We start from the raw sequence: 24269 nt of genomic DNA on the forward strand, positions 1-24269 counted from the left end.
TTTGCTTAATTCTCTCACTTGGGGGGAAAACCCTGGTGAGTTTTAGAGCTTTCTTTTTCCCTCAAGTCTTTCATGTGGACCCTCCCTGCTGGCATAAAACAGCATTCTCTTTAGATCAAGATTAAGGATTGTGTGCCAGTGAAAATCTTACTTAGTTCTGCTAAAAAGCAAAAAAAAAAAAAAAAAAAACCCAAACCGAATTGCTGTCGAGTTAACCCCAACTCTTGACAACCCCATGTATCTCAGAGGGTTTCCAGTGGCTGATTCTTCGGAAATAGATCACTAGACCTTACTTCCAAGGTTTCTCTGGGTGGATTTGAACCTACAACCTTTGTTTGGTAGCCAAGTGCATTCACTGTTTATACCACCCAGGAATCCTATTTAGTCGTACTCCAAACTGCCAAAGCAGTGTGACTTAGGACTGTTTGGCCATACAGAGTGGAACATGCTTTGTGTAAGCAAAGGGGGAACAGAGAAGATCACATCACATGACTTCCTAGACTGCTTTTCTCCTTGGTCTACTGCAGTAGTGACTTGTTGATTTTTAAGATCTCAGGAGACATGTTCCAATAGGAGCACATGTCCAGTGGGCTGGTGAATACATACCCTGGGCTCGACTCTCATGGACCACCTGCCTCTTCTCCATCATCACCTCAGGCATGTGACAGTCAGAGACTGTTCCCAGCCCCATGAAGAGCCCTCAGCCCTGATACACAAGGACCCCTGACCTTCTCCAAGTCGATGGTGAGATCCTCCACTTCTGCCTGGAGCCTCTGCTTATTCTTCTCCAGGGAGGCGGCCCGGGCCTGGGCAGCTTCAGCTGCCTCTTCTGCCTCCTGGAGCCTGGCGGCCAGCTTTCTCCTGAAAAAGAGGGGTAGTCAGGGAAACACAGGTGCCTACGGTCACGGCCACCCCACTACTGAGCATGACAGCCTCCCTGTGCTGGCCAGCCCAAATTGTGTGTGTGGCTCAGAGGTCACGTTGGAAAAGACTCAGAGCAAATAGCAAGTTTAGAGGAAAGCAAGCATAGTCCATCCATTCATTCAGCAGAGCCTTTAAGTAGAACAGCTAAGGGGCAGGAGGTGGAAGGTAGAGGGAGGCAGATTTGGGCTCAAGAGTTGTGATAATCATGTCACTAGAATATCTGGTATGTAGAAGGGACAGGAAGCAGGTTGTCCCCTTCCCTGCCTGGACCCACAGGGGCTCACACACAGGGTTTTCCTGGGTGTAGGGACCACGAGCACCCAAGCCAGCCTCTTATGCAGGAGAGTGACTAGAAGGCAGAGTTACACATGCCTGGCCTCACTTCCTCAGGCCTCAATGTGGAGGAAAGCTCAGAGGAGCTGGTTGTTTCCTACAGAGCTGGTAAGCTGCTGCTGAGTGTCCACTGTAGACCAGCATAACGCAACGCCCCCACCTATCAACAGGGCTTGCAGATACTTCTTGAGCCTAAGTCCAGGAGCCCTGCCTGGGGGTGGAGCCCCAGCTCCTGACCCCCTGAAGGGAACCTGTGCACATCAAAGTGGGTATAGGGTCCTGAAAATCGGGAGATGGAAGGCAGGCTGGTGGCATGCAGTGGATGTTCTGCCAAGTGGGACTCTCTTCCTCCTCCTGAGAGGAGCTCATGAACCTGCTTCTCCTGGGCTCAGCAGTGCCCAGGTGGTGATGAGATGCCCTCACCCGCCTGCGGCTCAGCCCGCCCAGCACCAGGCGACACTCACTTGGTCTCCTCCAACTCCTCTGTCCTCTGGATGGCGTCAGTCTCATATTTGGTCCTCCAGGTGGTCACCTCCGTGTTGAGCTTGGACACAAGGCGTTGCAGCTCTGACTTCCCGCCTTGCTCCTCCTCCAGCTGCTCCTTCAGCAAGTCCAGGTCATGCTTGGTGTTGGCGAGACTCACCACGGCAGTGCTGCGAGACTGTAGGAATGAGCCTGTCAGAACCCCGGTGGAGGGGACGGGTCTTCCCACGGCCCCCAACTACATCACTTCCATTGACATCACACGTCATCAACAATGACCCAAAGTGAAGGGGAGCAACACTACAGAGTCTACTAGCGAAGCCAGCAGAGTTGGTTTTTCTTGTTTTCTTCTGGTTACTGTCCCACAAGAACACATAATGTCATGGTTGTACCCATCACACCCTACAATGTTGTCATTAAGGTTTTACTTGCTATTTTATCAAATGATTTTCCTGTTCTTCCTTCATCTTATATCATTATATCAGTCTTTAAGAAGGCAGCCCAGCTTTAGCCCCGTCCCCCCCAAACAGACCTTAGACTCTTCATCCAGTTGCCTCTTGTAATCATCCACTTGCGACGTCAGAGATGTCTTTATCCGCAGGATCTGGTTGAGGCGGCTCTGGGATTCTTCATATTCCCGGCTCACTTCACTGTTTTCAGCTGGGCCGGAAAGGAATTCATGGAATAGTGGAAGAATAACTGGCTCCCAAGCCAGACCTTCAGTTCTCCAGGGCATTGGTCCCCAAGTGCTCAATCAGTATGGTGGCTTGGCCAATTGCAATACCAACTGGGAAGCACAGTGAGTCATCGGACTGGCCACCCAAATTAAGTGATCCCAGGAGGGGAGTAAGTACAGAGTCAACATCGTGCAGGTGACTTGCATAGGGAAAGGGGACCCCAGATTACACAACTCTCCAACCTGGCCCCCCCACCAAGAACCATCAAGAGATTCAGCAGGGACTTTAGAGAAAACAGTGGGACCAAGAATATTTACTTTGTAGAATGTAATAGTTCCAGAACCTACACGTGTGTCCTTTATGAAATGTTTGTCAGAGCCAGAGGCCAGGAAGAGGCTTGAGAGCCGAAGAGGAAGAGCAAGAGTTTCCAATTCTTTTATGTCAGACTGATGTCGGTCACTGTCTCACTGGTCCTTACTTTTCTTATCCATCAAAATGGGGGCAGTGATTTTTTTAATATATGTTGTTGTTGTTGTTAAGTGCCATCGAGTTGTTGTTAGGTGCCAGCAACCCTGTATAGGGTTTTCAAGGAGTGGCTGGTGAGCTTGAACCACCGACCTTGCCATTCAAATGACTTTGCAGTCTGACACATTAGCCCACAGTGCCACACTAGGACTCCAACAGGCCCATAGAAGGCATATTTTATTCTCTAAGAGAATGCAATTTAGACTGTGTGCCCCAGAATAGGGCCCAACCTCTGCCAACTTAGATGTTTACTTTTATTAATAAATTGCAAATTATTTTTATTGTAGAGAAGCAAAGAATTTGTTATGGTAGAAAACAAACAACTTCTGGCAGGAAAAACAAAACAAACCACCCAGCCCCAGAAGTGACAGCATTACTGTCTTGTAGGGCAGTGAGCGGTTTTGCAGCTAACTTAGCAGTTATTTTAGTTGAGAATTCATTGTTTCATGACTAACTGTATAAATCTCTGCCCCTTAATGTGCTCTTGGAAGGGCAGCTTCACCCGTTCTCTGGGTCTCATTAATGCGTGAGATAAATCTCTGACACTCGCTTACTTTAGAATAGTATGTGAGCCACATTTTAAAATGCTTGGAAGTTATATATATTTTTTGGCATGAATGACCTGTCTGCTGACCTCACAGGGTGGTTAAGAGACTTGCTATGAAGATGCTCTGAACAATGTAAAGATATCACGTAGAAGACTCAACCAGTTGTAACCAGTAGCCATGGAGTGGAGCTGTGCTCCACAGAATTTTAGTGGCTGATTCTCTGGATGTAGATGGCCAGGCCTTTCTTCTGAGGTGCCTCTGGGTGGACTTGAACCTTTAACCTTTTGGTTAGTAGCTGAGTGTGGGAGTCCTCCCTGAATATTCAGGGACTCCTCAAATACTCAGCAGGTGAAATACTGTCTTATCTCAGGAAGATGAGGGTTCCGGGGATTTTCCTTGCAGTCTACCTGTGGGTCCCTTTTCCTTTCCATACACTCTTCCTCAGGGGAGCTACAGTGCGGGGGGCGGGGGGGGGCGTGTTAGGGAGGGGAAGCTCACCTTGGAGACGGGTCCTGATGGCGTTGATTTCCGCTTGGTTCCTCTCCAATTCGGCCACCTTGGCGTTTGCTTCCGACAAGCTGTCTTCCAGCTTCCGGACATGGGCCTCAGTGTTCATCTGCTCGGGAGGAATGAACCATGGGGGCATGAGGAGGCTGAGCCCAGTGGGTTCCCCATGTTGGTAGTGCTCAGACACAAAGCCAACACGTCTCTGTGTCAACCCCCACATAACTTACTGTGATCATCAACATGAACCCAGAGTCTTAGTTTGGCATCAGCCCCTCAGTCTCTGGCCCATTTTCAGACCCTTGTGGACCACTGCCAGTAAGAAAACTCAGGGGGCCAATTTGAGGAAAATTGCTAACATTAGTGCAGAGGCCCCAAAGGGTTGCATGTGGTTGTTTCGTAGATGTTGCTAACATTTACAGTCAGCTGACTCTAGGTCCAGGTGATTCTTGATTATGTGAGCGGGCCTCATCTGGTCAGTTGAAGGTTTTAAGAGCAAAAACTGAGCTTTCTTGGAGAAGCTGCAGCATAGACATTCTCCTGGAGTTTCCAGCCTGTCGTCTGACCTGTGGAGTTTGGATGGGCAGCCTCCACAGTCCCATGAGCCAGTTCCTTAAAATACATCACCCTCTCACTTGTGTATGCATATACAGCCACAGTGCTCCTCAGAAACCAGGATGGCAAGACTTTGTCACGTGTACTGTGGACATGTGGTCAGGAGGGACCAGTCCCTGGAGAATGACATTGTGATTGGTAAAGTGGAGGGTCAACAAAAAAGAGGAAGACCCCCAACGAGATGGATTGACACACTGGCAGCAAATAATGGGTTCAGATATAGTAAGGATTGTGCAGCTGGTGCAGTAGTGGGCAGTGTTTTGTCCTGTTGTGCACAGGGTTGTTACGATGCGACCACATCTAACAACAACAACTCACAGGCTGTTGATTATGTGTCTCTGAGATCCCTAACACATCATTTTTCTTTGGATTGTGGCAAGTTATACATGTGTCATCTCTCTCCCAAGAGTCTCTAGCCCTTAGAGGACATGGACATAGTAATGTACTAACAACATGTTGCAATGGCTGACGTTTATTGGACTTTTCTTATACACCAGGGACTGTGGGAGCTTCCACAGCTGTGAAGAAGGAATTATGATGCTCCTCATTTTACAGATGAGAAAACTGAGACACAGTTATGTTATGGAACTTGGCCAAGGCTGTACAATGGCAACCCTTCACAACGCCTAGAACATGGGCTCTGGGGAGGGCTGCTCCCTCACCTTAGACTTTTGCATGGTCTCCACACTGGCGTTGAGGTCGTCGATCTCAGCCTTCATGACCTGCTTGTCCTTCTCCAGCTTGGACTTGACCCTCTGCAGGTTCTCCACATGCTCCGTCAGCTCAGCCATGGAGTCCGTATGCTTCTTACGCAGCGTGGAGGCCGTCGCCTCGCTCTGCAGAGCCGCCTCCTCCAGCTCCCGCCGCAATTTCAGCAGCTCAGCCTCCCGCCTTCGGTTCTGCTCGATCTGGGCGTGGTACGGGGACAAGAGGGCGCCCTTAACATCTGGGTATCCTCATATCACCCAAGGTCCCCTGTGTCCATCCATCCTACTGAATCCAGAAGAAAGTGGAGCCACCTGGCTCCCATAGGTCTGGCCCCATTCCTCAGCTTCTCCTCGGATTAGCCCTGGTCTTCACTGCTCATGGTTGGGCTCCTCTCAGCTCCCCAGCAAGGATACCTGAGCAGATGTGGCTCCACCAGCCTCCTCTAGGCGGTCGCTGAGGTCTTCAAGGTCCCGTGACAGGTCGCTGCGTTGTTTCTCCACCTGGAGTGCATTTGGGAGAGAAAGCCACATTCATTCGGCATCCATGAGCTTTCTGCAGTCAAGATGGTGGTTCCTGCTTTGTCTAGGAGGTGGAGCTTGTGTGTCTGCCTGCCACCCCATCCTCCCTCTCCCTGCACTGGGGGGCTGTTGGCACCTTTTGAAGCATCCAGTCCACTTTGGGCTGAATCTGGAACCCCACATCCAACTCAGGCCAGTCTGCCTGCACTAGTGTGACCACCCATTTCCACTTAGCATCACCCCTGCCTGGGACCTCTGCCCACAGTCTCTTTGCTTTTCCTAACCCACACTTCTGTGCCTGTGCATGCAGGTGCTACTTTATCTGCTCGCCTGCAATTGCTTCTCTTGTGTCGACCTCACTCTTGGAGTTCCTCCTCGAGCATTGCCCCTAGGAGGAAGCAGCCCTTCTCTCTGGTTATGCTATACCATACATAGCATCTCTGTGCCTGCCTGGTGCCCAGCACATAGTAGATGCTTAAGGAACAATGTGCTCTTCTCATTGGGAAGCCTGTCCTTCTCTCTACTGGCTCCCTGAGTGGAGTTTCTGCTTATGGGCAGAGTTCTGATGGCATTAGCCACTTTGACTTGGGAAGAGGTCAAGCATCTGCTGTACCTTGGCTCTCATTGCCCTCTCAGCTTCCAGTTCTTCCTCCAGCTCCTCAATGCGGGCCTAGCAGACACACAAGCAGACAGGGGAGGGGATTCATTCATGGGTGGGAAGCTACAAAGTGACCCACTTAGTCTTTGAGGAGGGACAGAAGAGAAGGGAGCTAAGCATGTGAGGGACTCTGTCAGAAGCAGAGAAGCAGCCCAGGGAGCATGTGGAAAGGTTCTGGGACAGGGAAGAGCCTGGCCCGGGGGGAGATGGTCAGGAGATGACAGGTCAGGGGCCCTATAGTCACAGCAGGGACTTTGGATTGACTCCACTGGTGTGTTCAAATGGTTAAAAAACAACAACAAACCATCATCAAAAAACAAAACCCCAAACCCATTGGCACTGAATTGATTCCAGCTCCTAGCAACCCTATAGGACAAAATAGAACCACCCCATAGGGTTTCCAAGGCTGTCTATCTTTATCCCCTCTGCTGGAGAAAGATGAAGCAGACTGCCTCATCTTTCTCCCATAGAACAGCTGGTGGGTTCATTCAAACCACCAACCACTGTTAAGGGGCAGAGTTCTTTAACCTCAGTGCCACCAGGGCTCCTAGGCAGAGCGCTCAGGGCAGGGAACTCAAGAGGCGGGTTGGAGCCTTTCACCCCGGGATGTACCTGGTGTTCCTTTAGTTTGCGCTGCAGGGTGGAATTCAGAGACTGCTCATCCTCGTACTTAGAGTTGACACAGTTGATTTCCAGGTCTCGCCTGCAAGAGAAGGTGTGGTTTCCTGAGCAGACTTGGAAGGTGGACCAGCAAATTGGAGAGTGGGTCACCTGTGAGGGGGCCGTGAGCCTGCTGAATTCTGCTCCTTGCACCTCATCTCCAACCCTGGCTGTCTGAGGAGACCGGCAGGGAAACGATCTTCTCGCCCATGAGGAGTCAGACCCTGGAATCTGTGCCATGGGATTTTCACCACCCTCTCATTCATCCACACACTTATTAAGCTTAAGCACCTATTGGACCAGAAATCACTGTACAGGTACAGCTCATGGCTGGGCTTTAGAGTCACACAGAAATTCCATCGCCCTCCCATACGTTTCACCAAAGGCTCTGAGTTCCAGTCCACGGAGACCCATGGAGACCAGGACACTGGTGACCAAGCAGATGGGGAGGGTGGGCAGAACCGCAGGGCAAACGAGGCAGAATCTGCATCGCCCCTCTTGACAGTCTGCGATGGTTCAAAATGGCCTGAGTAAAACGGACCTCAGAGAAACACGTCCAAATTCTTCTTCCTACATGCCTTCATCTTGGAGTCCTGGTGTGGTGCTGCAGGATAAGTGCTAGACTGCTAACCACAAGGTTGGTAGTTCAAACCCACTAGCTGCTCCTTGGAAGCCTTATACAGAGTCGCTATGAGTTGGAATCAATTCAACAGCACTTAACAACGTGCCTTTCTTATACTACCCCCTTGACCGCTGAGGTTCTGGGTCTCACCTAGACCACTGCTACAGCCTCCCACATCTTCCTGCCTCCACTTTCCCTCTGTGCATTTCTCTCCCACATGATTACCAGAGTGATTCTCATATATTCTTAGATATTGGTAAAAATATATATTACATAAAATTTGCCAGTTTGACCATTTTTTAATTGTACAATCTACTGGCATTAATTACGTTCAGTCACAATTGTACAACAATTTCCACAATTTATTTCCAAAACCCTTTCATCACCCCAGAAACTCTGTGCCCACAATCAGTAACTCTCCTCTGCCCCCCTTCGCAGATGCTGTTCACCTCTGATTTACTCTGTCTCTCTGCATTTGCCTTTTCATATATGTGAGCTCAGACACCCTTTGTCCTTCTGTGTCTGACTTCTTTCACCCTGTAACGTGTTCAGGGTTCTTCCACGCCATAGCCTGTATCCAAACTTCATTCCTTTTGAAAGGTGAAGAATATTCTACTGTGTGAATAGACAAGGAGCCCTAGTAGATAAGCTGCAGGATAAACACTGGGCTATTAACTGCAAAGTTAGCAGTTCAAACCTACCAGGTACTCTATGGGAGAAAGATGAGGCTTTCTGCTCCTATAAAGATTGACAGCTTTGTAAATCCAAAGAAGTGTCGCTATGAGTAGAAATCAATTTGATGGCAACGGGTGGGAATGGATAGACCACGGTCTAGTTATATCATCAACTGTTGACAGACATTTTGGGGCATTTCCACCTTTTGACAATTGATGCACAGATATCTATTTGAGTTCCTGCTGTTAAGTCTTTTGTGGATATACCTAGGAGTGGAATTGTTGGGACCAGAGTGATATTGACAAATGTGCCTTCACTTCCTGGTTATCTTTGGGACCCCTGCTCATATGTTTCTATGATATCTCCCTGCCTCTGGGGCTGATGAATTGCTTAGAAGATCGGCTCTATGCATCTCCATTCCAGTGCCCAACGTGCACTACGTGAGGCAGGAGCTCCCTGTAGACAGGAACACGCCTACTCCTCTCTACTCATCCTGGTGGTGGGTGCAGGTGCTTGGGACATGCACTGCTGTGTGTGGAGCATTTGGCACAGAGCCTGGTGCTTCCAGAAAACACCACCAACTGCCATCAGCCAGTCCCCACTCACGGCAATCTCATGTGTGTCAGAGTAGAAGTGCTCTGCAGGGCTTTCAATGTTTTTAGAAGTAGATCTCCAGGATTTTCTTCGGCACTGCCTCTGGGTGGACTTGAACCTCCAACCTTTTGGCTAGTAGCAGAGCATGTTACCCATTTGCACTCCCCAGGAATCAAAAGGAAAGGCCACATAGACGTACTTTTTCACCACTTCCTCCAGATCCAGCTTGGACCTCTCCATCTCATTGAGGTTATCGATGGTCATTTTCAAGTCACCCTCGGCTTTCCGGCGAGCCTTCTCAACCTCTGCCCGGATCTTCTTCTCTTGCTCCCAGTTGTCCTCCAGCTGTGGAGACACGAAGTAAGCGGAGAAGAGCATGGGGCCTGCTGCACTAGGGAGCTGGGCTGAGGACTGAGGCTAGGGACCCTAGTGCTTGGGCCTCACCTCATGGATCTGAGTGTTGAGCTTGCTGTTGCTCTTGGTCAGGTGGTTCACTTTGTCTTCCTCGGCTTGCAGGTCGTCCAGTGTTTTCTGGAAAGAAAGATGCTCATGTGTGGCCCATGGGGCATTGCAGCTGAACTGGTCCTCCATCAGCCCCAAGACATTGGGAGTGAAGGTGACTTCAGCTAAGGGCACCTGATTCTCTTGGGTGCTGGGTGAAGCCAGGCAGATCCCAACACCTGCCAGTAGCAGGTGGACCTGTCAGAGGCTCTGGTTCCCCATGAGGCCCAAAGAAAATCTGGGATGCTTCTGGTTGTGACAAAGATAGGGTCTCACTGATATTGAACAAGTAGATGCGTGGTCCCCGGGGTACTGGATGCCCTGCCTGGCTCTGGCCAGTCAGCACCACAAAGGACCATAATCTACAACTCACACTCTCTACGTCCCACTTGTGAGAATAAAACAGCCATGCAAAACCTCTCAACCTAGATAGAGCTCAGCACCTCCTTCTATGTTGCTGCATGAATTAATTTCTTTAGCATGCACTAAATATCTACAGGATGATCTAGAATGCTCTGCCATGAACACTGAAAGATTTCTTTGTTGTTGTTCAAAGAGTCACCGAGTTGTTGCATTTTGTAAACTCGTATCTGTGCCAGGAGTCCCACCTGCTCTCTGAGTCTCCAGCCCTCCTGCCCCGCTGCATCTGTGCCCTACACCCTGACAGCCACATGATTGATTCTAAATGACTTTTCATGTTTTTTCCCTTTCTATCAAAGGGCATTAAATAGATTTGATTTTGGAAATTATGTATTAGTTGTGTTTTCTACAACTTTTATTTCAGGATAGTTAGAGGGCATTCCAAAATAAGTGTTATAAAAGAGGGCTTTGGGTCTCATAGAATTCCTGGGTGGTGAAAATGGTTGGCTCAGCTGTTAACGGAGAAGTTGGAGCTTAAGTTCATCCAGAGGTACCGCAGAAGAAAGGTCTGGCAACTGACATCTCCTAAACCAGTCACTGAAACCCTGTGGAGCATCGTTGGACTCTGACACACGTGGTTTACCATAAGTCAGAACTGACTCCATGGCAACTGCCTATTGGGGGACAGAGATCAGATAGAATTGAGAGTCTTATTCTAAGGGGAGTCCACAACGAGCAGCACAGAGAGTTTAGGGGACTTGTAGATTCAAGGTGTCAGCAAACATAGGGACGAGTTACATGATCAGTTTTTAACAGTTTCTCCTTCTTTTCCTTTAATCCAAACCCAGTTGATCCACAAGAGAAAGATGAGGCTTTCTGCATCCATAAAAATGTGTAACTTCCGAAACCCTATATGGAGTCACTGTGAGTTGGAATTGACTTGTCAACCAGGGGTTTGGTTTGGTTTGTTGTTGCTGTTGTCGTGACCCTGGAGCAGCTGGTGGGTTTGAATTACCGACCTTGCAGTTAGCAGTCCATTGCTTATCCTACAGTCCCACACCAGGTATTCATATAATTTAAGAAATATGACATTTAAGTAATTTACAACTATATCACATATATGTAGTACAGTGGGTTAAGCGCTGAGTTCTTAACCTCAAGGTCGGTGGTTCAAACCCACCAGCTGCTCCAAGAGAGCAAGAAGAGACTGTCTGCTCCCGTACAGATTAACAGTCTTGGAAACTGTTCTGCTCTGTCCTTGGAATTGACTTGATGGTAGTAGTTTTGATTCTATGATTAAAATTGATAATAAACATTTCTAAGATCTTCAAGGAGCTGAATTGGCACAGTGGCAGCAGCAGTGGACGTAAACATAACAACCATTGTGAAGATGTCACAGAACTGGGCAGTGTTTTGTTCTGTTGTGCACAGAACTGACTCCACGGCCCCTAACAATACAATAAGCATTCTGTATGTCCGACTCTGGGGGAGGTCCATGGGTGACACCATGAGCCTGGGGCCATGCTGACTCATGAACTCTCCTTCTACTCTCAAAACTGTCCTGGTTTGGGTAATAATCCCATGGTTGTCCTATTTATCACAAACCTGTCATGAAGGCAGCAAGACATGACCACATCTTCTTCACTGACTAGGAGATTGAGATTTAGGGAGACCCCCTGACTTCCCTGAAGCCCCCTGGCTGAGGGACAGCCAGATTGGGATTTGAACTGGGTCTGGAGTCTCCTGGTAGTATGGCCTGTTCTGAGCTCCACCCTAACCCTCTCGCCGGGGGTCCAGGGGGCTCTACCTGATGAAGCTCCTCCAGAGCCCGCTTCTCTTTCTGGAGCTTGGCGATAGAGTCTTCCCGGAGCGAGAGGTCAGCAGTCAGTGTACGGACCTTGTGGTCCAGAGCCTGGAAACCAGGGTAGAGGAGAGAGAAACAGCTGTTATGGAGGAGACCAGGGTGGGCCAAGGCTCCATGAGAGGGTCCTTAGTACTCTAGGGTCAGCTGGGAGAAAGCCCAGTGCCCGGGGCTCAGCCCAGACTGGCTGAGTCGGGTCTTGAGGGTGAAGGGGAGCAGTGAGAACCAACAGAGTCGCCTCTGTTGCCCAAAGTCTGGTCTTCAGATTGTTAGTTTGTGGCATCACTGGAGACTCAAACCCACCCAAGACTGCAGGCCAGAATCTATGTCTTATCACAAGCTGGGGGGTGCTTGAGAAACGTGGGTTTGGCAGAGCTTGTAGGGGGCCCCTGAAGCTTTTGTGGGGTCAAGAATTAGCCTGAAGGTGTCAGGAGTCAGGGCCTCCCCCAGGGGGTGCTCACAGGGTCATTTGGGAAGGAGGAAGGATACACTTGGTGCTGCAGGGGAAGAACATGGAAAGGGTCCCAGAGAGGCTGAGTGGAGGCAGAGTGGCCCAGACCTCACATCTGGAGCGAGGCAGAGGGGGTGGGGGACAATCCTGGGCATGGGGAAACCCAGCAAGGCCTGAGGCTGGGCCACATCCATGTGTTTGTCTGGACACCCCCATGATGTGGGATGTCTGCACTGTGAATCATATCCAATGACTTTACATGGCTGCCGCATGGGTTGCTGGGGTGGTGTCTGCAGGATCAGTGGCTGAGGTGGCAGGCCTCACCTGCTTTTCCTTCTCTGTCTTGGCCAGTGTGGTCTCGAGGCCCTCCAGGTCACGCTTCAGGTCGCTCAGCTCCCCCTCCATCCTGCGCTTGGTGGCGCTCAGCGAGGCTGCGGTGCCCTCCTCCTCCTCCAGCCTCTCGCGCATGTCGGCAATCTGACTCTCCAGCTCCATCTTGGTCTTCATCATCTGGGTTAGGCGCTCCTCTGCGTCCATTAGGTTCTCTTGTTCCTGTCGGAGGACAAGCCACCATCAGGGCAGGGGCCATGAAATCTAGCTCCTGGCTCCTGCCAGAGACCCATGACCATCTCCAAGATTGTGGGAAAGCCTTGACCTTATGGGTCTGGAACAAATATGTCCAGGGGCCGGCTCTGTTGTCATTGTGTCACATGGTGGATCAGAGCCAGACCCTAGACCACCATCCCACCATCAACTGGGAGCTGGCTAGGATGCAGATCCTCAGGCCCCATCTTTCCCTCACTCCATGAGCCCCCAGGCAGCCAGATGCACATTAAGGTTTTAGAATCTGCAGTCTCAAAGATGTCAGAGTGCTCAGGCAGAACACCAGGGTCAGTTCGGGCTCTGCCACCCCATTTGCTGAACCTGGGTGAGCCCACGTTTTGTATCCGTCAGTGGAGGGTGGGTACTTGCCTCACGACACCTGGCATTGTGTTAGCCCTTTTGTGTTAAGGAACCGTTAGCATCCAGGGCTCCTTCTCATGAGTGAGCAACAGGGCAGGTGTTGCTGTCTGCTCCAGTTCAGGGAGGAGGGGACAGGCACTCAGAGGGGGTGGTCGATAGTCAGGGACAGGAAGCTACAGAAGAGGGACAAGCTGGACCTCACAATTCCCACCTGACACTCTCTCCCTGAAACGGAGTTAGTGGTGTTAAATAAAGGATCTGGCCCACACAACTTTATCAAAAATTAATGATTGTGTGGCATAAAAGGGACCTGGGATGGAAGATACAGTACTTTTATTTCGGCAGTCTGGATCAGTCTATCTCCCTGATGTAAAAAGTGATGTTGGTTTGAGCAACATCTCAGAGGCATTGGGAGGTTTCAGAAGAGTGAGTGGGGGGCCTTTAGTGAGTGTCTGCCAGGCACCCTACATGATGAATTTCCTGTTTGTCCCCAAGGGCTCCCACTTGGCAGACAAGGAAGAGGGAGGCTCAGAGGGATGAGGTATTTGCAGAGTAGGGCTCTGGCTCCAGGGGTCGCTCCTGTCACCACCTCACATGGCCTTATCCCTTGTCACTTCTGCAGGCAGGACCTGTGTCCTGTCTGCAAGCACCCAGACTGCTGCAGTGGAAGCTTTCTGGTAGATGGGTCCAGGGTAATGTTGCAATGAAGGAGATGAGAAGGGAAGGGGAATTGCCCCGTGCGTGTTCAGACCAGATAGAATTCTCAGAAGAGTTCACCTCTCCCTCCTCTCTCCCTTTGTTCCTTGTTCTTCCTTCTCTGGCCCACCAGCCTCCCAGCCTCTCACCCTCCCAAAGGGGACCCCACATACAGCCTGCAGTTGGATGTTGAGGTCGTTTTTCTCCTGGCTGAGCGTGGCCGTTTTCTCCTCCAGCTCCTTGACCCTGTTCATCAGGTCCTGCGTCTTGGACATGGCACTCCTGAGCTCCTCCTCCTTGGCCTTCATCTCCTCCTCTTGCCGAGCCACGTTCAGGAGCGGCTTAACCTGGGAGACAAGCAACATCATCGAGGGGTTAAGAGGGAGACTTCCTTTCCCAGGTGGGGTGTGAGGGCTCATTGGTCCCGATTTCCCAGTCCCGTCCTGACAGGCAGCAGCTCTTGCTGCAGCTGGGAAGCCAGAACCTTCTACAGATGCCAGCAGGCTGCGCTTTTCCATATGGCATCCCTACTCTCCACTGGGAAGGTCCATCTTACTTAGTACCAATTCTCAAGATGCTCTTGGGGCCTGAGAGACAAGAAGTTAGGCTCCTCAGCATCTAGGTGCGCCCAACGCTTATCTCTGCTTCATTCAGCTCGTGCACACAGGAGCCCCGCTGAATTCTCTGGCTTTGGTTTCCCTCCTTTTTACCCTTGCCAATTCCCCTCTTGCCTGTTTCTCTTTTTTCATCTTCTTTGCAGTATAAAGCCCTAGCTTTCAACCTTATTTTCTCCGATGAAACCCTGCCCTCTGCCCCGGCTCAGTGGCTACTTCCTGCCCCTGACTTTGGCTCCTGCTGCCCTGTCTTTGTGAGGTTGATCCTTCTTTGGTTCCCCCTGGGAGCAGGCGCACATGGTCTGTACCTGCAGTGTCTGTCTGGACCACTGGGTACACCTGGCACCTCTCACCTGCCTCCAAGGGCCTGGGCTATCAGGCCTCATCACCCGTATTTCCAAGCTCTCCCTCCTGCTTCCTCTGTGTCCTTACAGCACCCAGGCTAGTGGGTGGGAGGGCAGGCTCTCTGAATGTTTCCAGAGCCATTGGGTTCATTTCCCCTGGAGGGCATTGCTGGGCAGGTGTGAACTGTCCACCTACAGGTTAATGGTCCAATTCAAACTGTTAGTGTCACCTGGGAGCACATCCCCTCTTAACGATGGCACACAGTAGGTGGCTCCCTGCCTCTGACGCTGTATGATGGCACCAGGCTGCTGGGATTCTCACGGCCCCGCCATTGACTGATTCACACCGACCTCACTATTGCCTGAGAGGAACCCAGACAGCAAGAGGCCCCTCCAGCCTAATGACTCACGAGAAGAGGTAGACACCTTGTTGTGCCCAGGTGCAGGGACCAGTAGCCAACCTGACTGTGTGTGTGAGAGACTTTCTTCATTCTAAGTGGATCTTGTTTTGAGGGATGAGGTGGCAAGTGGGGAAGCCACATCATCGTTTGTCTTAGGGAGGAATTAGCCTGTCTGGTCTGCTGGGCAGAGACTAGACTCCTATGACTTGTCTCCAAGGTGGCATCACTTTCAGACTGTGGCATCCTGTGGCCCTGCCCCCCAGAGGTTTCTCCATCCAGAACAGAGTCTCCCCCGCCCACCCCTCCACCCTGCCCCCCTGGGCCCTCACTTTATTGTAGAGCTTCCACCAGCCCCAGAAACGCAGCTGCAGGAACTTGCGCACATTCCGCTGGATGACTTTCAGGCCAATTCTGTGAAAAGAATCCAGGGCTGCAGGGGTTAAAGTGAAGGCAACAGCTGAGCAAGTCCACCCCTAAGTGTGTACCCCAAAGATAGGAAAGCAGCAACTCCGTGGTCACTGCAGTACTGCCCACTATGGCCACAAGGTGGCGACAACCTAAGTGCTCATCACCAGATGAAACACAAAATCGTCTGTCTAGGCAATGGACTATTACTCAGTCATTAAAAAAAAAATGCAGTCCTGGCACATGCAACAGCTAGGATGAGATGTGAAAACGTCATACAGAGGGAAATAAACCCCACACAACAGGGCAAATATTGTATGGCCCCTTATATGAAATGTCTAGACTAGGCAAATGTATAGAGACAAAAGTTTGTTAGTGGTTATCAGGGGCTGAACATCATGCTCAGTGAAGTAGAGGGTTAGTGAACAAGGGGGCACTGACACAGTGGCTGCAACACCAGTCACCACTGTGACAATTGTGAGGACGGCTCAGGATTGGACAGTGTTTTGTTCTGTTGTACAGAGGTCACTATGAGTTAGAACTGATTCGATGGCACCTAACAACAACAGGGGCTGAGGGGAGGGGGCAATGGGGCATGTGGTTTCAGGAGCACTGAGTTTCTGTTTGGGATGATAGATGTATAAGATGGTGAAGAATACTCCCAGGCTCCCCAGGTTTCTGCCCATGGCCCGCTGGGATGGACCGAGATATTTTGAAATTACCATTCTAGGGATTGGTTGATTATAAAGGCAGGTGTTTGGAGTGAACATTCCTGGGTCCTGGTGTGGCACTGTAGGATAACGCGCTGGACTGCTACCCCCATGGTCTGCAGTTCAAACCCCACCAGGCGCTCCTCAGAAACAATATACAGGGTCTCACTATGAGTCAGAACCGACTCTATGGCACTTAACAACAACAATCACCAGAACTCCTGGTGGCGCAGTGGTTAAACACTCGGCTGATAATTGAAAGGTTGGAAGTTTGAACCCACCAGTGGCTCTGAGGGAAAAAGACGTAGTGGTTGGTTCTGTGAAGACAGCGGCCCTGTGTAGGGTTTCCGAGAAGGACTGATGAGTTTAAACTGCTGACCTCGCGGTGCTCTTCCTATAGCGCCACACCCATAAAGATTGTTGTTGTTATGTGCTGTGGAGTTGGTTCTGACTCACAGCGACCCTGTGCAGGGTTTCCAAGGCTGTAAATCTTTCTACAGAAGCAGAAAGCCTCATCTTTCTCCCATGGAACAGCTGGTAGTTTTGAACTACTGACAGTGAGGTTAGCAGCCTGATTCATAACCACTATACTACCAGAGCTCCTTCCCATAAAGATTACAGCCTATGAACCTCTGTGGGGGAGTTCTGACCTGACACATAGGGTCGCTATGGGTTGGGTTGGACTCAACAGAACTTAACAACAACAGTCTTAGTCTAGAAGTCACACTGAAGCACTGTTCAGCTTCATGGCAACACTCAAGCCTCCACTGAGGTGGGTGGTGGTTGTGCATTGGCTGGGAATTGAACCTGGGTCTCCTGCATGAATCTGGCCCTGGCCCTGTATCCCTGTGACCTCAGCTTCCTCATCTGTAAAATGGGAATACCAGTCCTACCATCCTCCTCTCCTAGCATCTTTATAATTATCAAGTAAGAAGGAGATTGCAAGCAGCTTGTGAGTCTATGAAAAGAACAGATTATCTGAGATGGTCCCCAAACAGTGTCTTTTGGGTGATAGAACACATTGATGGCTGCCTCTCATCCCACCACTCTGGGGTTCCTGAGGACTACCTCCGTTCCAGCATCTTCTTGAACTCAATCCTCATGAGGAAGCCTCGGAGCCGGCACTGCAACATTGTCATGATCTTGGCCAGACGATCGTCCCGCATGTCTTCAAGCTTGGCCAGGATGCCGGCTCTGAAGAATACCTGGGAGATGAGACAGTCAGGTAAGGAAGGCCGACTTTCACACTGGGGCAACCACAGGGCCAGGTGTGGTGGTGATTGAAAGCCCAGAACCAGCGATCAGAAATGTCCTGAAAAGTTGAAACCCCTCTGCAGCGTATGCTTGAGGCTCCTTGGAAACAGCTGGTCTTATCTGAATGCCTCCAACAACAGGCCCCACAGCCAGCCTTCTTGTCTCTTTCCTCTTGAGTTCTCCTAGAGCCAAGTCTGGCCTCTACTCTGACTTGCTAGGCCTCATGCTAGAGCCTCAACTTCTCATCCATGAAGTGGGGCTGCTCATGTCTCGCTCAGAGGATTACTGTGGGGATTTAGAGAGATCGTGGATGGAAACGTACACCTCTAAATAGCAAAACTCTAAGTAACATGAGATCAATCACTGGAATCCTTGCGGCTAAAGTGAATGCCACGCAGCCAGGGTGGGTTCTAATCTAAACTGCGTGGGGTCCTTATAAAAGAGGAGGCAGAGGGAGGACAGCAATGTGATGATGGAGGCAGAGGCTGGAGTGATCATCAGCTACAAACCAGGGAACACCTGGAGCTACCAGCAGCCTAAAGAGACAAGACCAAATGCACCCCTAGACCCTACAGAAAGAATTGGGCCCCTCGATATCCTGAATCCTCTTCTTAGGTGTGGTGCAAGTCGTTAAGTATTTGGCTACTAACTGAAAGGTGGGCAGTTCAAATTCAACCAGATGGACCTTGGAAGGAAGGCCTGGTGATGTACTTCTGGAAAATCAGCCCTTGAAAATCCTGTGGAGCACAGTTCTACTCTGACACACACGGGATCACCATGAGTCGGAACCAACTGAACAGCAATGGGTTTGTAAAATGCTCGGTTTCTGGGTTATGGAAGTCCTTGATTCTAGAAAATGTTTCTTGAGGTTTCAAAATGCCCTGGGGTTAGGTTTGTTTTTTGAGAAACATGTGGCTGGTGAGGGGACCCCCTGAACAAGTCCCGGGGCAGGCAGAATCAGCCCATCCTCCATCCTGCTCCTGCTGTATGAGTCTGCCTGGCTCTGTGGGGGCAAAGCTGCCCTGGCCTCCTGGGCTGTCACCTGGACCTGAACTGCCCTGCCTTCGTCCCTTAACGTCCCAGGTGATGACTGTCAGATATGGGGCCCAGGACCTGCAGCCTCAACATCCTGCCTCATTCTGAGAAATGGGCATGTCACTTCTGTTCTCTCCCTGGGCTTAAATGTCCCATGTGTCAAATGTTGGCTGGGGAAAGGAGGGGCCAGTTGGTCTCTGAGGTTCTCCGTGACTCTGCGACGAAACCTCAGGTGTTCCCCATCAGTCCCCTCAGCCACCGGCAGCATGTCTTAATCGTGAAGGCGGCCCAAGCAAACAGTTCCAGCAGATTCTAGCGCCGGGGAGCTAGCACGTCCTAGTCATGGTCTTATCCCCAGAGCCCAGAACCCTATCTGGCAGGCAGCAGGTGCTCAATAAGCATTTGCTGAGTGACCAGATGTGTTGACCACAACAGATGTGCTGAGTGACCACAAAGGTGGTGTGTCGGCCTGGCTTACTCACAAGGTTCAGAGAGGGCTTGCTCAAGGCTACACAGAGGCAAAGCCAGCACTGTCTTGTGTTACCCTGACTATTATGTTGGGGAGCTGCTCAACAGGCCGGGCTGGGCCCTGCCACCTCAACCAGACTCTAAGGGGCCAGTAAATGGGAAAGGAGGAGAGAGTGGCCAGGCCTGTGAGTCAAGGTCAGGCGGTCCCTCGTGTGAGTCAGCCCTGACTCACTGACCAACTGCATGGCCGGGCTGGGACTCCAGTGGCTTCTTACCTACTGCCCCTCCCACAGACCTACTGCCTTGCTGGGGCCATTCCAGGACCTTAATTCTGACTGACTCTTTTGATTCAGAGGAATTTGGAACTCCAGAATCCTGGTGTGGTGCTGCAGGATGGTGCGCTGGACTGCAAGGTCAGTTTGAACCTCAAGGTCGGCGGTTCAAACCCACCATCTGCTCCTCAGAATCCCTATACAGGGTTGTTACAGGTTGAAACCTACTTGACAGCAATTAAAAACAACAACAGTACTAAGGGCCAGTGGTGGTTCCGTGGCAGAATGCTTGCCTTCCATGAAGGAGACCTGGGTTCGATTCCCGGCCAATGCACCTCATGTGCAGCCACCACTTGTGTCTCTTGTGTGTTGCTATCAAGCTGGACAGGTTTCAGTGTACTGTCCAGACTGAAATGCACTAGGAAGAAAGGCCTGGAGATGTACTTCAGAACAGCAGCCAGTGGAACACAATGCAGTTGCTCATGGAGATGGCGTAGGACCAAGCAGCACTGTGTTCTGATTGGCATGGGGCCACTTGGTGATGGCTACCAACAACCATCCTAAGAAATTGTCTGCCATTTGTTGAGTGCCGCTCTCTTCTAAGCTGAGTCCCCACACACGTTACTAGTAATCACCCCAAATCCCAAGCAACTGACATTTCAGAGAAGGAAATCAAGACTGAGGGACTTGCCTAAAGTTTGCATCTGGCCAACGACAGTCTGAAGCCAACTTCTTCAGACAAGGCTGAGAGGGTGTAAGGAGGAAGAGCTCACTAGAAGACCCTACCTTCGTATGTCCAATTTTGTATTCATTCACGTCCAGGTCTATGGACCCCAGCAACAGCTCCGAAGCCTTCTTGTTGTCCACGAAGCCCTGGGGAATCACGTTGGGGTTCAGCACTTGGTACCTGGTAGGAGAGAGATGGCCGGCGGTTATCATCACAGACAAGCCAGCAGCACTTGAAGTCCCTTCACACAGTGAGATGGTTCACACACAGAGAGGTGTGAGACTTGTTTTACAGAAACTCTAGGTGGTGGGGTGGAATCAATAGGAGACTTTGAGGTAATGGCTACAGCTTGGGAGTCAACATTGGGTGCAGTTGGGAGATCATGGAGGGAGTGCACCCAGAAATGAAGAAACTACAGTCTTTTCTTTCTTGATAGAGCTTGGAGTTGAGGAAAGATCATGGCCTAGGAATAGGAGTACCAGTTCTCTTCCTCACAAAGGAGGACCCCTTGTGATCTCGACAAGTCCTTTCCCCATCAGGGGCTTCAGAAGGTTTTGGAGAAGATGGCCTCTCATGACCCTTTCTGCTCCATCAATTTAAGGTCCTGTTAAGTAGGGAAGACAGAAGGAAGACAGTCTCTATTTGGGTGAGTCCTAATTTGGGGAAGTTGTAGACCTTAAAACAAAGATTTGAGTGCAAGTAGTTTACTGGGGAGGTGGCAGAGTGGGGAAGTGGGACAGAGAAGTCAATAAGAGACATGTTATAAGCCATGAGTCACAGTGGGAACTCAATCTTGCTGGGGATCACTCCAAGTAGACATGTACTATAGCCAGGTTACAGGGATTACAAGAGTCAATTGTGGGCATCTCTTCCAAACTCCGTATTCAGGGACATATCACTAATAGGCTGGAATCAGCCATGGTGTGAGTATTTACACGATGGAAACAGGCAGACACTCCAAATCAGGGCTTTAAAAACCAAACCCCAAACCTTATCATATTAAAGAGTTATGTACCACGACCATACCTATCAGGTAAATTTGAACTCATGGAGAACTCTATATGGGATTTATGAGGCTGTAAATCTTCACAGGAGTAGAATGCATCATCTTTCTCCCTTGGAGCTGCTGGTGGGTTTGAACTGCTGACCTTGTGGTTAGCAGTCCAATGCTTATCCTACACTGCCACTTAGGAAAAAATAGCCAGAGCCGTGAAGCACTTACACAATGAAAACAATAAAACACTGCTGAATGAGATTAAGGAAGATTTACATAAATGCAAAAATACTCTATGTTCACCGATTGGAAGACTTAATATTGTTAACATGTCAATACTACCCAAAGTGATTGATAGATCCAATGCAATCCCACTAAAATTCTGACAGCCTTCTTGACAGAAATAGAAAAACAAATCCTCAATTTTATATGGAATGGCAAGAAACCCCAGATAGTTAAGATAACATTGAAAGAGAAGAACAAAGTAGGAGGACTCAACTTCCAGGTTTTAAAATATACTACAAACCTACAGTAATCAAAACAGCATGATACTGGTATGACACCAGACACACACAGACCAATGGAATGGAATTCAGAGTCCAGAAATAAACCCACACAGCTATGATTTTCAACAAACGTGCTAAATCCATTCAATGGGAAACAAAGAGTCCCTTCAATAAATGCTGTGGGGAAAATTGGATTTCCACGTGTACTAAAATGAAACAGGATTCAAGCCACACACCATACACAAAAACAAATTGAAAATGCACTAAGGACTTAAATGTGTAAACTAAACCCATAGAATTCTTAGAAAAATAAGTAGGAGCAATGCTGTCAGGCCTTGCTTTCAACAATAGATTATCTAATATAATAAGAAAAGCGCAAACAGCAAAAGGCAAACTAAATAAATGGGACCTCGTAAAAATGAAATGTTTTTATTCTTCAAAAGGCTCTACCAAAAAAGTGAAAAGAAAAGCTACTGACTGGGAGAATATCTTCGGAAAGCAGCATGATATATATGAGACCTCGACAGCTTAACAATAAAAAGACAAACAACCCAATCACAAAATGGGCAAAGGACATGAATAGATATTTCACTAAAGATGACATTCAAATGGCCACATGAAAAGATGCTAAGAGTCATTATTAGCCTTTGTTGTTGTGCGGTGCCATCGAGTTGGTTTGGACTCATAGTGATTTTGCATAGGGGTTCCAAGGAGCAATTGGTGGTTTTGAACTGCGGACCTTGTGATTCAAAGTCCAGTGCTAGTCCTATAGCACCACACCAGGAGTCCGCTAACCATTGTTATTGTTATTGTTCAGAGCCATTGAGTCGGTTCCGACTCATAGTGACCCTGTATAGAGTTTCTGAGGAGAGACGGGTGAGCTTGAATCATCGACTTTGTGGTTCAAACTAACATTGTAGTCCAGCACATTAACCCACACCGCCACACCAGGACTCCCATTTAGAGAGATGCAAATCAAAACTACAATGAGCTACCATTACACTCTCACAAGGATAGTTAAGGAGTCTTGGTGGATTCAAACTGCTGACCTCATGGTTAACAGCCCAACACGTAACCCACTGGGCCACCAGCACCTCTTGAAAGCTGGGTTGTTGTTCAGTGCGGCTGAGTCAGTTCCAACTCACAGTGACCCTGTATCAGGTTTCTGAGGAGCAGCTGGTGGCTTTGAACTATCTACCTTGTGGTTAAAACCAACCTTGTGGTCCAGTGCTTGTCCTACAGCGCCACACTAGGTCTAGGTACTAAAGGAATATTGCAAGGCAATATTGATAAGGTACCTGTAATATCTGCTCCAAGAAGATTCTTCATTTACCAACTAATCTCAAAAAACCAAATCCACTGCATTCGAGTCAATTCTGACTCAGCAACCCTATAGGACAGAGTAGAACTTCCCCCATAGGGTTTCTCAGGAGGAAATCTTTATGGAAGCATAAAGACTGCTTCTGCTTTCTCCCTGGTGGGTAGCAACTGGTGGGTTAGAACCGCCAACTTTTCAGCAGCGGATAGCTTTAACCACTGCTCCACCAGGGCTCCTTTTACCAACTAGTCAGTCCCTTAGAAAACAGGAAAGGGTACTCAAAGCTTTAGGAGGGCACCACTCACCTCTGTTTGAACTCTGGATACTGCAGCCTGTTGGGGAAACCCTTCCTGCATATACGGATGCCCTCCAAGACACCGTTGCAAGCCAGCTGGTGCATGATCAAATGAGCATCCACCACACCTGGCAAAAGTGAGGGCACAGGATGGAGAGTCACTACCCTGGGATGGGAAGGCGGCTTCAGGCCACCCAAGGAAGCTGAACTGACTGTCTATGCCCCCCACCTCCCGTCTCCTCCCATTGCTGCCCAGTAGAGTCCCAGAACCCCCACAAATCAGTCCAGCCCCACAGGCTCTTCTGGATGTGGCACCCCTGCTTTACAAAGCAACTAGAGCCATAACTGTGGATGCCCCATTGTTGTAGATTCTCTCAGGGCCCTGTTATGCCCCCATCACCCTAAAGCTGGACTGAATTCAGAACCAACACTAACTTCACAGACCCTGAAGATTTCTAGCAGGGAGATCTGTGCCTGTGCTGTATGTACCTGATTGCTTGAACTCATTGGGGACAATACAGCGGACAAAGTGGGGGGCAGTGCTGTGGAGGGTGGTCATCAGCTTGTTCAGCTGCTCCTGGGGGGGTGAAGGAAAAGATGAAGAAAGGGAGATTGAAGCTTGGCATTGGCTTTGCATGATACTCATCCTTTAGTCAATTAGATTCATAATTCAGTTCTTCAATTACAGCACCTACTTCTCAAGGGCTCAGTAGCCACACCTAGCTAATGGCCGCCATATTGGATGGCTGCCATACTGGATGGTACAGAAGAACACGACTGTAGGAGGTTTTACTGGATAGCTTTGCTCTTGAGTCCAGTGACTTGCCCAAGCTGACATTGTTTCTAAGAAGTGGGAAGCTCAGGACTGGCTCATTATAGACTCTTGTTACTGGAAGGCACCATGGTGCCTATGTGGACAAATCGCACCTGTTGCTCCCCTCCCTAATGAACCTTCCTAAGGAATGGCCCATCCTCTATTTGGGAGCCTCCAGTGCAGTGAGCCCACACTGCCCTGGGACAGCCTGACCCTTAGAAAGGACTGACATCTCT

The 24269-nt window shown here is 49.7% G+C and overlaps 1 protein-coding gene across 1 annotated transcript in view; it reads right to left on the reverse strand.

Moving 5' to 3' along the window:
• LOC102837418 (myosin-7-like) overlaps window positions 1-24269 on the reverse strand; it is a 63002-nt gene that overhangs the window by 13462 nt on the left and 25271 nt on the right. The window contains exons 16-33 of the mRNA XM_006859745.1: window positions 23709-23796; window positions 23230-23347; window positions 20166-20286; window positions 17419-17555; window positions 15565-15646; window positions 14050-14223; window positions 12542-12769; window positions 11713-11817; window positions 9489-9575; window positions 9244-9389; window positions 7106-7196; window positions 6449-6505; window positions 5731-5817; window positions 5272-5517; window positions 3989-4106; window positions 2273-2400; window positions 1722-1918; window positions 729-861 (exon numbers count right to left, since the gene is read on the reverse strand). Coding sequence (XP_006859807.1) covers window positions 729-861; window positions 1722-1918; window positions 2273-2400; window positions 3989-4106; window positions 5272-5517; window positions 5731-5817; window positions 6449-6505; window positions 7106-7196; window positions 9244-9389; window positions 9489-9575; window positions 11713-11817; window positions 12542-12769; window positions 14050-14223; window positions 15565-15646; window positions 17419-17555; window positions 20166-20286; window positions 23230-23347; window positions 23709-23796 — 2343 coding nt within the window. The remainder of the gene's footprint in view (window positions 1-728; window positions 862-1721; window positions 1919-2272; window positions 2401-3988; window positions 4107-5271; window positions 5518-5730; window positions 5818-6448; window positions 6506-7105; window positions 7197-9243; window positions 9390-9488; window positions 9576-11712; window positions 11818-12541; window positions 12770-14049; window positions 14224-15564; window positions 15647-17418; window positions 17556-20165; window positions 20287-23229; window positions 23348-23708; window positions 23797-24269) is intronic.

This window comes from Chrysochloris asiatica, unplaced genomic scaffold (assembly GCF_000296735.1).
Source record: "Chrysochloris asiatica unplaced genomic scaffold, ChrAsi1.0 scaffold00034, whole genome shotgun sequence".
NCBI classification, from domain to species: Eukaryota; Metazoa; Chordata; class Mammalia; order Afrosoricida; family Chrysochloridae; genus Chrysochloris; species Chrysochloris asiatica.